Source organism: Lethenteron reissneri, chromosome 51, assembly GCF_015708825.2.
Source record: "Lethenteron reissneri isolate LAM-NWPU_2019-01 chromosome 51, ASM1570882v1, whole genome shotgun sequence".
In the NCBI taxonomy this organism is placed as follows: Eukaryota; Metazoa; Chordata; class Hyperoartia; order Petromyzontiformes; family Petromyzontidae; genus Lethenteron; species Lethenteron reissneri.
Genome location: NC_083829.1, coordinates 6,718,255 through 6,730,993, shown reverse-complemented (window position 1 = coordinate 6,730,993; position 12,739 = coordinate 6,718,255). Strand labels below are relative to the sequence as shown.

At 54.1% G+C, this 12,739-nt stretch overlaps 1 protein-coding gene across 3 annotated transcripts; it reads right to left on the bottom strand.

The window, feature by feature from the left end:
- Positions 1-548: 548 nt before the first annotated feature.
- LOC133355450 (probable E3 ubiquitin-protein ligase makorin-1) lies at positions 549-11,832 on the bottom strand. 3 transcript variants are annotated; one of them, XM_061572758.1, is made up of 8 exons: positions 11,740-11,832; positions 8,704-8,832; positions 8,093-8,373; positions 7,558-7,784; positions 6,447-6,661; positions 6,049-6,159; positions 5,571-5,715; positions 549-5,043 (listed from the first exon to the last, which is right to left on the bottom strand). In XM_061572758.1, exons 1-8 carry the CDS (start codon positions 11,787-11,789, stop codon positions 4,828-4,830), a joined length of 1,374 nt encoding a protein of 457 aa, XP_061428742.1. In that variant the 5' UTR covers positions 11,790-11,832; the 3' UTR covers positions 549-4,827. The 3 variants fall into 3 exon arrangements, with proteins under 3 accessions (XP_061428742.1, XP_061428743.1, XP_061428744.1); XM_061572759.1 differs by lacking the exon at positions 11,740-11,832 and adding an exon at positions 11,275-11,406; XM_061572760.1 differs by lacking the exon at positions 11,740-11,832 and adding an exon at positions 11,363-11,382.
- Positions 11,833-12,739: the final 907 nt, after the last annotated feature.

Below are 12,739 nucleotides of genomic sequence, written 5' to 3'. Positions count from 1 at the left end.
ACTATAGCCAGTCGGTGGTTCTTAACCTGGGGTGCACGCACCACAAGGAGGTGTGCGACATGGCCAATTTCTTTAGCAGGTAAATTTAAAAAAATGTAAGCACGGGCACATAAGTACAACTACTTTGTTTCATTAAACCGATGTATGTATTAACATCCTTTTTAAATCCTTTATATTAAGTTCACTTGCTTGTTTGCTTGCGCGCTTACGACCGTGCAAATCTTTCGGTCGTTTTTTAACCCACTTCCCGTGATCCAATCGAGCTGACATTTTGCACACAATTTATTTTTGTGAAAATTTTTTTTCCCAAAATGTTACACTTTAGGAATTTTTAAAAAATATTGAATTACCAATTGCTTAATGGTGGCAGGCAATCATCTGACCCATAGGTGGCAGCCATCTCAAGCCAGAGGACGAGAGGACTCTAGCCGCCACGCATATAAAGGATTTATAGTAAAATTTTTTTTTTTTACGATTGAGAACCAAAAGGTTAAGAACCACCCACTTAATCCCTGCAAGACCACAACCAACAACTTGGAGCGAAACAAACCCTCAGCACAAACACCACGGGAATGGAGAGGCAACCAAAGTTCATATTTATTGTGTTATCTACAAGATTGTACATGGAATGGAGAGGAAAACCCGTACGAGCAATGGGCGAGCGCCTCGGGTCGTCAAAACTCGCCCCTCTCAACCCCCCACAAAACCTCCACCGCGGCTCGCGAAAAACCGGCGCTCGATCGTCCAGCGGCGTCCACCATTTGCGTGCCAAAAGACGCCGCGGCTTCGATAAGGCAACACGCGCACGCATGTTTTGCCCCGGTACTGGAAGCTTCAGGCGAGTGCGTAGCTCACGAACGCGCACCAAGGTCTGGCGCGCGCGAGGATTCGCTCGTCGTTCCTTCTCGATTACGATTTAGTGGTTGTAGCCAAGCCCCTACTCATTTTGACCACCACCGCGTCGCAAAATGTGCAAATAGGTTTACCGGTTTATTTTACTTTTGTTTTAATCAACGGATAAAATCAACGGCCGCTCGAGTTCACTTCGCGCTGGGACACGGCTCTCCCGGCTGGAACAATGTACGGGTCCCGTCGCGCGTGCCCCATCGGAGTCTAAGCAGCGGCACCAAAATGGGAAAACTCAAGTCCACTTGGGGAATAACTGGGACAAAACGCAGTGGGAGTTACGAGTTTAATGAGGTAGAATAGAGGCCATGCGGGCAAATTCTGTGCGATAGTCCAAACCACGGCTGGTGGAGAAATATTGTGGAAGGGACCCAAAAGAGTGTGGAGCAGGAATCTCCAAAAACCAACCCACGCACACCCCTCCATAAAATAACTCGGGGGGAACTCCAAATGTGCAATCACTCTTCCTGAGTCTACAGTACATAGCCAGTCTGGACTGGTCACTCAGCAGATGGCATTTTCTTATTTGAGAACAGTATCTTAAAAGTGGATGTAGTGTGATCAAATTTGATAGCAACATTTCCTTGACTTTCACAGCAGCTAAAGGCAACTTTCTGATTTATCCCACCTCTTGGTTGATGATAAAGCTCAACTACTTTGTTAAACTTGGTGATTTAAACCAGCTTAGGTTTACCTCAATCCGAAAATTAACAAAGGTCATTCATGTTTCAATTGGCAAAAATCAAGAAAAACCTTGAATTGGCTTCAGGCTCAAATGGTAACATATGCCTCATTTGTGATAATGATGTGGTAGGGGATAAAGGAGGACATTAAAGAGGTCTCCCAAGTGGTGACGCCACTTTTTCACTGCCCACACGACAACGCTGTCTTGAGATCCAATCCAAGTTACAACCCATCTCTTGTGGTACGATCAATCTTACGGGCTGCCTACCTTCCTTCCTGCCTGCGCATGGCTTTTCAAAACGACGTGCACAATGGGAGTCTCACATTACCTGTCTTCACATATCACCTTACGGACTATTTGAACCACCTGCCACACAACGTCCTATTTGTACTACGGTGCACCTCACAAACTGCCTGCTCATTATGTCGCACCCAATTGGTCCGTTCGGGGTTCTTGCATCCTGTCCGGTGGTGGCGCCAACTGGCCCGCCCCAGCCTCTCGCGGTTTAGAAGCTCCCAGTACCGGGCAAGCCCGAGCGTTTCTCTCCGTCACCGCAGCACGCTCGCTCGCTCCGCGGACGACGCGATGGCGGCATTGCCGCAATGGCTACGCCGCGATGACAGTGCCGCCCCCACCGCGCGCTGCCCGGGTGAGGTACGATAGGGCAAGGCGCGAGGGGAGGAGGTGGCGACGGCAGGCGGAGCAGGGGAGGCACAACGCCGCCGGTGCCGCCTTCCCAGCACCGCCACCGTCCCCACCCTAACATGCAGGCTGCACTCTGCCACTTTACACAAGTGGCGTGCGTGCGCGCGTGAGTGAGTGTAGCAGTTATTCAACTCGGGGAAAATAAAGGAGCAGGCTTCCCTCTAACGAGTCGCACAACGGGACAGGCTAAGCGGCTGCAACGAATGAGCGCCCTTGTTGAGAAAATGTTCTCAAACAACCAAGAATTTGACAGCGTTTGGTTTAAAACTAGAATCTCTGCTTTGCCTTAACGAAACGTTAGCAGCAGCTAGAGGGCAGCCAGAAGTTTCGATTGAACAGCGAGGTTGCGATGTATCTACTGGGTGCAGGTTGAGTATAATAAACAGTTTCCGGAGATAAAGTTGCAGCCATCGTTTTCGAGAGCACGCCTGGAAGCGATGGGTCTATGGGTCTTGTTAATTGCAAGGAGCCGGGAAAGCCAACAACGATTCATGCCGACGAGTCCTAAAACTTCCAAGGCTTGCCTCACGTTTCCCCGAGCCTGTGCACCCATCACTCAACGCAAGCCCAATGGAGCTTTTTTTAAATCCACATAGCCGCCCGTTGTGACGCAGGACCGCGGTCGCACTGTTAAAGAGTACGTATATTTGTTTCGATCTTCTGAGAAACGTACTGTGTAACGAATACGAGTATGCCGGACTGTCAACACTGCTAGTTACGCAAGTTAGAGGTCTTTATGTGCTCGAGTCTTCAGCCAGATCCACACCGCTCTCGAAACTTGCACAAAAATCGCCTGCAACTGCTTTGACCAGAACTGAACGAGCAATTGTGCAACAGGGAAACTAGACAGTGCGCATTCCAGATCGTAACGACTACTCACAGTTCACAAACGTGCACGTTTTAAATGTCGCTTCTCAAAAGTCGTCCGTCTCCAAGCAACTAGTTGCACACACGTAAGCGATTCAGTTGCATGCTAACAAGTTGCGCAACCCATTTCTCAGGTGCGGAGCCGGCTTTAGGGCCGAGGCGGTGGCGGGGGAGAATTTTCCCAAGTCCGAGTTTTCAGGCCAAGTTGCAAACACCTACACACGTCGTCTGTGCATTACACCACTACGCTGGGCGCGGAGGCAATGGGGGGTGGGGGGGGGTGATGGGGTAAGGGCAAGGTGCAGGTACCGACATTCACGAATTAACGATTTTGAGAGGTTAAAGAGAAGTGGATCCTGCCTGCAGACAGAACGTCCCGGCACTTGCAAACCAGGCGATCGCTCGCGACACTGCAGGCCAAGGTTTCCCCCCCCCGCCACGGAGCCAGGGCTCACAAGAAGCTGGGGCTGCCAACTCGACTGCAGCAAGGCAGCCGTCCATTGGGAACTCGCGATGGGCAGCGAGCAGAGCGAAAGAATCAAGAGGGGTCCAACATCAGTCCCTACTTGTGGGATGCAGCACTGGGAACCACAGCCTCAGGCGAGTGTTTCAATTGCTGGCCCGGCAGATGAGAAGGTAGTGGCGCCGACTTGACACGGGGTGTTCAAACACCGGGCGTTCGTTTTGGGCTGAGTGGATCCAGTGGAGGCCCAAACTACTATTCAGGAGTTTGTCTGCATCGCGTGTGACGTCAAGTCAGTACACCGCGAGAACGAAGCATCACTACCGCCTCATCTACCAGGCGCCTCGACTCGTTCATTGCATCTGACCACCTCGCCCCCCTCTGAACTGTGATCGTCACCCTCCCATCTCCCACGTGCACTGCCAGATTTGATGTCAGCGCAAGCATAAGCATCCAAACCCCCGCCACCCCCACTCCGCTGAGATAGCCCTTTGTGAAATCAACACCTTTACAGAATGATCCCTCCCATTCCCCCACTCACTCCGTCACCACCACCATCGTCCTCTCCCGAGAGAGGTCTCCAAAACAGCAGCCGCCTCCGGCAACAGCCGCAATAAACGGCAGAACAAATTGGCGCATGGTCATGCCCGAGCACAGTCAATCGTGCAGCACAATGTACGCAGGCCAGTGCCGAGTATCGCGGCCCAGGATTGGCCAGGGCAGAACCTTGGATGGGCAGCCAATGAATGCCAATCTCCAGTGTAACCCTTGGATCAATGAAACTGTCTCGCGGCTAATACCGTGGACCAAAAGCGGAGCAGCTCGGGCTGACCGTGGCTGCACCAAGGCCTGCGGAACCTTCGCACGACTCCCGGCAAATAAATTAAATCGCCACCCATGACGTCACCGTCACGATTGGCGCGGGGGTGGGGGGGGGGAGAAAAAAATTCAAACCTGATGAAGGTTAAATCGCTGGGGAAAAAAAATTACGGCGGGAAAATAACGGTCGACGGAGACGAACGGAGACCCCCCCCCCCCCCCCAGGAGAAAGGGGAGGGCGGCACAATAAGGCGGTGCAGACAAATGGGCGGCGCGGAGCGGTGCGCGAAGTCGCTGGCGGAACGGGAGGAGGACGAGGAGCGAGAGCTGTTCGCGCGTCACGGGGAGGGGAAGGCAAGCGGGCGAGAGCCGGGGGAAACCGTCACAGGAAAAACTCGTCGTCGTCGTCGAGGGGGTCCGAGTCGTCGAAGAGGTCCGAATCGTCGTCGGAGTCGGTGGCGAAGTCGGCATCTCCCGCGAGCAGCATGAAGAGGAGATCGCTGAGGTCCGAGAAGATGAGGTCGTCGTCCGAGTCGAGCAGTGCCGCCCGGCTCTCCCGCTCCTCGATGAAATCCCACAGCCGAATCGAGCTTTGGAACTGCGCGAAGAAACAAACGTACGAATACAGGTCACCCCCGAGCTCGCATGTACGCTCGCCATCCAATGGACAGCGGGCACCGGTTAAGGCCCAGGTAGGAAATTGCGGCCACATGAGGCAACCACATCGATCGAAACAGCTCGCGGACAATCCATCACCTCAATAACATATCCCCTCAAGTACTCTATTATTGCGGGCCAGGATCCTAGCCGCACTAAATCAGGTACCGCAGGGAAATTGTTCCAATTTTCCAAGCAACACTGTGCTTCTACTTTCAATGCAATTAGTCAATTCCGGGCTGTGTTTGGGGGGCGAGCATGCGACGGGGGTGAGCGAACGACGGGGCGAGCGAGCGATGGACCGGGGGCGAGCGAGTGATGGACCGGGGGCGAGCGAGCGATGGACCGGGGGGCGAGCGAGCGATGAACCGGGGGTGAGCGAGTGACGGGGGCGAGTGAGCGATGGACCGGGGGGCGAGCGAGCGATGGACCGGGGGCGAGCGAGCGATGCTGCCACTGCCTCCTCACCCGCACGTGTCCCTCCTGCCCGTGCTGCTTGCGCGCCCGCGCCTTGTCCTCCTTGCGCCCGTCGGGGTACGCGTGCAGGTAGAAGCACTTCACTCCAAATGGACACGAGCCCCGGCCCTGGTCAAAGTAACGGCACGCCTTCTGCCTGTGGGGACAACAGACGCAGGGGAGTGAGTGAGAGGTGGTGGTGGTGGTGGGGGAGTTAATGGTGAGAGGGAAGGAGAGAGGAAATTGGGGAGGGGATTGTCGGAGGGAAGGAATGGTGAGAGGGGAGAGAGATGGAATGGAGGGGAGAAAGTGAGGAGAGCAGGCAGGGGAGAGATGAGGGGAGAATAGGTGAAGTGACAGAGATAAAGAATGGGGGGAGAATGGGGGGGGAATGGTGAGAAGGGAGGAGGAAACATCTCAACCTCCCTCCCCTCTCACCATCCCTCCCTCCTCTAATTGGGAAGTGTTGGAGGAGGGACGCTCATCTTACCCCATGGCGTCTTTGTAGCTCTGGATGAGTTTGTCCTTCTCCTCCTTGCAGTCGATCCAGTACTCGCTCGGGATCACAAAGTCGGACGTCACGCGGCACTCGGGGCACGACCTGCGGGTTTATCGGCCATTACGAACCTCCAAGGAGACATCGACCCCCAGGTATTAACATACCCAGGATCTCGGCGGTGTCCGCTCTGTGGCTTTAGACACGGCCATTACCAACCCCTTCAGAGAAGCAGGTTCAGCTCTATAACCTAAGAACTTCACAGTGGCAGAGCTGGTTCAGTGGATACCACTAGGACATTTATGAACCCACACACGCACGAGCGCGCGCACGTGAAACCCGAAGCCTTGAGACCGGGGACGCTCTGTAGTTGCAGCTCCGAGCCGACTCACTTGATGACCTTGTTCTCCAGCTGCTTGGTGCGACGCCACTTGCGGATGCAGGAGAGGCAGTACGCGTGCGAGCAGCTCGACAGTATGCCAAACCGGCGCTCCGACGCGCGGGCCTTCTCAAACACCACCTCCATGCAGATGCCGCACACCACCCCGCTGCTGCGCTGCACCGCAAACGCCGCCTCCATGTCCTTCTCGTGGGCCGACACGCACGCCTGCGCCACATCGCCGGTCAGTCGGCGCCACCGTGGGGGGAGCGAGAGCGTCGCCGTCAATAACTGACGTGGAGAAGCTAAAGCCACCGCGCACAAGTGACTGCGCATGCCAACGTTGGAATATATTCGTCATTTTCATCATGACCCCGGTTCGCAACGATTCATGGATTCACCGAGGAAGAAGGGGCGGTGAAACGGTTGAATTTTAACACGCCCGATAATATAATCAGAGCTTAATTTCAACCGGGTCTGTTCAGGTGAGCGACATAAAAAAATATCTCTGCAGGCTACACACATCGAACATACATAGCTGTGGCTACTCCGGGGTCACACGCGCCACCTATTCCCTCAAAAAATCTGGCCGCAAATTAAGCCCTGGCTGCCCCCTATTCAGTGAATTCCAAACGTCTCCCCGTGTAAGTTTACAGAACCATGTCCGCACAGCTCACACGACGCCCACGGACAACAGCGGGTATTACAACTGCACATCAACATTGGACAACAAATCAAAATTACTGAGCACGAGCCTACTCCAGCTGACCAACGACAAGGAAAATATCCAGCGAAACATGCATCTATTTTTTTAATTATTTTGCTGCTGTCCATTTCCACATAAGCCACTTGGTTGAGCTATGACTGAAAACGAAGCTAATGGCTCAGTCGGCCTTACCTCGCAAGATAAAAAAAAGTTTAGTTTTATTTGTATATATTTAAGTGATTTGTTGACCTTGCCAATAATTTGCACTCCTGTCGTGTTTTGTATTGTTTGTTGACCTACCCCAATTGGAAATCTGTGAAAAAGAGCTGTATACCGCATCGGATTCCTCCTGCAGTCTAAATGAACATTCCGCTTCTGAACTGGCGAGCGAGTTGCGTCACATCACGGCGCGTCTCACCCGGTGGTGCTGCGTGCGCTGCTCCGAGTCGGACGGGTGCAGCACCTGGAGGCCGCACATGTCGCACACGTCGCCGTGCAGGTACACGCAGTGGTCGCCGTAGCGACACTCGCCCACCGCCGCGTACGGGCACAGCTGCTGGGAGGCGCCCGCTGGCGCCGGCGGTGGGACCGGTTCCTCCTGTGGTGGTAGCCCCTCTTGCGCCGCCGCCAGGTACGACGACGGGACTGGGCGGTGTCAGGGTAGGCGAGAAGGCATGTCGCAAATGGCCATTAATTGACACGCACATAGTGCCAGGTAATTTTATAGGTAAGTTTTGTTCGCATTGGATCATCTTTACGAGAGTTATTGTGCATCCTCCACCTAGTCTAGACATACAGGCAGAGCTAATGCATTAGGTTTTTCTACCTATCTTTCAGGTTTGTGGCTAACTCTAATTACATTGGCCATCTTGTGCTAGCCAGACAGAGATAATACATAGATAATTTTAACTTGAGTTGAAAAATATAAATTAAAAAAGGCAATATGATCTCACCCTCTCGGCCATTGTAGGGTTGCCCGGGCACAAACTCGGCTGCGTTGACCCAGTCGGCCGCCCCCCCGGCCTTGCCGAGTGGATGGTTGAGCCCGTGTTTCCCCGCTGCCGTGGCTCCCCCTGTCTCGGAGCCCTGCTTGGCACGGCTCAGCGGTGTCAGCTTGGACGGAGCGGCCCCACAATCGGATGTGAGCGGTACGGGGCGTGGGGGAGCTTTGGCTGCCGACGGCGGCGCTGCATGTTGCTGCTTTGATGGGGCGGGCGGCTTGACATGGTCGTATCTATAGCAGCAAATCAAAGAATTTCGTTCAAGGCAGCTCTCGGTGGCTCGTCATCTCTTTTTCAACTCCCTCAACGAGTCCTTCTCAATCACTTCCCTTGGACATCAACACCCATTTCTCACCGCCACTCTCACTCACCCTGCCACCTCAATCCTCTCACATACCCATCCCTTTCGCCCCCCACCAATTGCCCTCGCCCACAAACATTGTCCACTCACACCTCTCGCTTACTCTGGCCCTCTCACCCCTGCTATAAACTCACACCGGTAACCAAAGCACTTCCAACCCACCTCACACCAACTCACGACCCCATTGGCCCCGCTCGCTCACCTGCAGCCGTCTCCATAGACGCAGCGCCCACGTTGGTAGAACTTGCAGGACATGGCAGGCTTGCTAGTGCTCAGATCGTGTGAGTAGGGGCAGTTACGACCCTCCCGACAGACGCCGTGAAGAAAATACCTGTCCCAGTGACACGAGAAAATGGAACATCACACACCAATTCATCTACTATCTATCCACAGCCTTCATAAGCCTTTATCGTTTCAAGGTTCTCAGGTTTAGATAACCAAATGCACATGTTGGAGTCTCAGGATTAAAGTGTAGTGTGATTAATGGAACTGGCCAATCATCTCATGCAGGACCCTCCTGAAAAAAGTGTTAAGGGTGTGATGTTTTCCTGGATAAAGCCATCAGCTATGGTTAATCCACTGCTAGATGAATGCGTCAAGCCATCATCATCTCTCAGGCTCACGCGATGCAGCAATATATCTAGCACCTGCACCCAAGCGGATGTCATCACTCCATCTTCTGAGTGGACGTCCTCCCGCAAGTGTTTTCTCCTTTGGCAGCCACAGTATGTTCCCCTTTATACCGCCAGAAAAAAATTCTCATAGCCTCTATTTATAAACGAGATCATTTATAGTCATTACATACCACGTAGGATGCTACCGTGGCGTAATGGTTCACACACTAGACTTGCAATCCAGAGGTCGCAGTTCGATCTCCTGGCGCGGCAGTTGAAAACAATGGCCAAATTTCTTAAATCCCTCCCGCCTCTGTCCAGCCTGGAGTATAAATGGGTACACCACAGTTTGTCTATCGGCAGGTCGTGTGTGGTGGGGACAATTGTCGGCACCGTCACCTTTTCCACTTCTGGCCAGCGTGGACGAGTATTTAAGGGCGCCATCGTGGCCAGATGTTAACTACCTCGCCTGGTATACAGGAAATCGCGAGTTCTATCCCGACCTCGACACCTGCATTGTCGCGTGGATTTTTCTCCAGGACCTCCAGATTTTGAGATACCATTTGTGGCCAGCCAGCTTCTGAAAAAAAGAGCTATATAGTAGCTCAGTGGGCCTTACCTGGTAAAATAACAAAAATAGTTTAAATCTTAATTTGAAGCTTTCGTGACTGCAGGAATCCATTCTCTTTGGTTCTTTCGGTAAAGTCACGTAGGTAACGTCAAGATTTTATACCTACGTGACTTTACCGAAAGAACAAAAGAGTATACGCCATTGGAACCTCATTTGCCAGTAAAAATATATAATTGGTTTTTTACCCTTCTATCTGGCAACAAAACTGACACCTTTTTTTTACAAGGAGTCATGTTTGCATAGACCACAATACCTGCAGTCATAATGTAAAAAAAATATATAGTTGAAATCGTTTTTCAAGACGTCTGGCCAACGTTGACGAGTATATATTCATTCACACAGTGGCGTGGGAAGTCAATCGTCGGGGTTTGCAAACTTAACTCACAACGCGCCCCGATCTCGTGAGGCTCGATTGTGATTTGGATATAGGCAACCGCCGTAAAAAGTCACGTGCACTTTAACCAGCGTGTATAAAGAGATGGTCACATCACCTACGTCAGCTGTGGGGAACGTCTGGCCCGCGGGCCGTATAAGGCCAGAGAAATCATTTGGTGCGGCCCTGCCAAGGCAAATCAATGGAAGGCCGGACTCGAAATCCAATAGATCTAGGAGCAAACCTGGAAAAGCAGTTGCCAGTAGCAGCAACATCATCAATACCAGCTAACATTACACGCCTCGCCAAAGAGAAGCACTACCAGACATCACATTAGGGGCGAGTTCATTAAACGTTTGACGAAATATAACGGGCTATTTTTAAGTTGATAATTTTTATAAATATCCAAATGGCCCTTGGCAGACAAAAGGTTCCCCACCTCTGACTTACGAGAACCCGCGTGGCGTTTGGAGGCCTCACCGAGCACTGGTAGCCTATAAGAGACTGTTGGGGCAAGTGCTGTTAGCGAGCACCTATGAATGCCGGCACGGCACACGAAAGGGATGGGTGGCCAGCACGACGCCCGGCCGCCTTTGTCTCTCCAGTGGCGATGTTTACACAACGCTCCAGACACTCGTGAGGCCGAGTCGACCTAGGTGAGGCCCAGGACCGGCTCAGAACTCGGGTCGCCGGGTTCGTATCGCTAACCACTACACCCACCGCTCCCCACGTACCGCCAACACACAGACCTCGCACATTCGCTACAACAAAATACGCCACCCAATTCAACGCAACGCCTTCACTTCGTTGGCAAACCAAAGCTTGACGGTACAAGAACAATTCCACGTTCCTATGACGAGCACCAGGAACGCGTTCTCACGCACACACGTTATTCCACACGACAAAGAGCGTGCACGTGATGAAGGCAACGGCCGGGGATTTGAACTCAAAATCGCGTTAAACGAGTGAACGCGACGCCGTTTTAATCGCTTATTTTTTTCAAGTTATTTTTAAAAAACATTAAAATTATAAAATATCAGCCCACCCGGCTCCGACAACGTAAACACGGCCCAGCGGCCGCCGCGTTCAAACCAAACCAAACCAGCAGCCGTGGCATTTTAGCGTGCAAGCGATGCCCTCGGATTTCAGCCTCACCTCGCCCGATTATAACGTTCGTTTAAATTCACCTCTTCACCGACGCGATTAAAAACAAAGAAAGACAAAGACGGCGCTAAACACACACCTCGCTAGGCCTTGAGGCCACGCACAAATCCCCCCACCCCCAACGACGACATTTCATAGTCCGCTTACGCGAGCTCCGTCCGCCGATTGGTCGAGCCGCTCCCCTCAACCGCTCCGTGGTGCGAAACGAACCAATCAACGCGCAGCCGGAACGCTCGCGACGACCATCCGCGCTACGATTTCAAAAAGCCGAAATCTCGTGGATTTCCTCAGGCCCGGAGGTGGTGGCGGGACGGGGAGGACATTAAAGGCCTCGCTCGGCTTCGCGGGAGCTGCTGACTACGTGAACGGGAGGGCGGGCGGGGTAGTTCGACGAGAGAGGAGGTGGGGGGGGGGCGCCGTGGTCGAGGCGGCGGTTGAGGTTGGGACTCGGGTTACCTGCACGTCACTTCTCCCTTCCAAGCCGCCGTTCTGCCCGCCTCCGCCATCTTGTGTTATCGGGTTGCCCCAGGCCACGCCCTCTTACCCAAAGGCCACGCCCCCTTTCTCAAAGGCCACGCCCCCTTACACAAATGCCACGCCCCCTTTCTCAAAAGCCACGCCCCCTTACACAAAGGCCACGCCCATCTCTCACAAGCCCCGCCCACACACAACAAGCTCCGCCCATCTCGCACAACAAGCCCCGCCCCCTTGCCCAAAGGTCACGTCCATCTCGCACAGGCCCCGCCCACACATACAACAAGCCCCGCCCATATCGCACAACAAGCCCCGCCCCCTCGCCCAAATGTCACGCCCATCTCGCACAAGCCCCGCCCACACACAACAAGCCCCGCCCACACACAACAAGCCCCGCCCACACACAACAAGCCCTGTCCACACACACATCAAGCCCCGCCCACTCCCCCTTTCTAGGCCCCCCCCTTTCATCTCAAGCCCCGCCCCCCTCACTTTCCCCTTGATTAACCGCCCCCCCCCCTCGCGCACCTCTCGACGGTGACGTCATCTTTGGGGGGGGAGGGCGCCAAAGCGGCGGTTGCCAATTGGATTCCTGTAGACAGCAGCAGCTGGGTTGTATTTGGTAGAGCGGATAAAATTATGCGGCACTGACGTCATGTCAATCAGAGGGCACCCCCCCCCACCCCTCACCCCCTTCCCCCCACCCACACCGCCTCCCCCCACCCCTCACCCCCTTCCCCCCACCCACACCGCCTCCCCCCACCCCTCACCCCCTTCCCCCCACCCACACCGCCTCCCCCCACCCCTCCCCCCCACGTCACCCCCCACCCCTCACCCCCTTCCCCCCACCCACACCGCCTCCCCCCACCCCTCCCCCACCCCCTCCCCCCCACACCACCCCCCACCCCTCCCCCACCCCCTCCCCCCCACGCCACCCCCCACCCCTCCCCCACCCCCTCCCCCCCACGTCACCCCCCACCCC

Coding starts and splice junctions, on each gene's coding strand:
- LOC133355450 (XM_061572758.1), bottom strand. CDS start 11,789: ATGGCGGAGGCGGGCAGAACGGCGGCTTGGAAGGGAGAAGTGACGTGC. Junction 6,160..6,446: donor CTGGAGAACAAGGTCATCAA/GTGAGTCGGCTC, acceptor ATAAACCCGCAG/GTCGTGCCCCGAGTGCCGCG. Junction 5,716..6,048: donor AGCTACAAAGACGCCATGGG/GTAAGATGAGCG, acceptor TTGTCCCCACAG/GCAGAAGGCGTGCCGTTACT.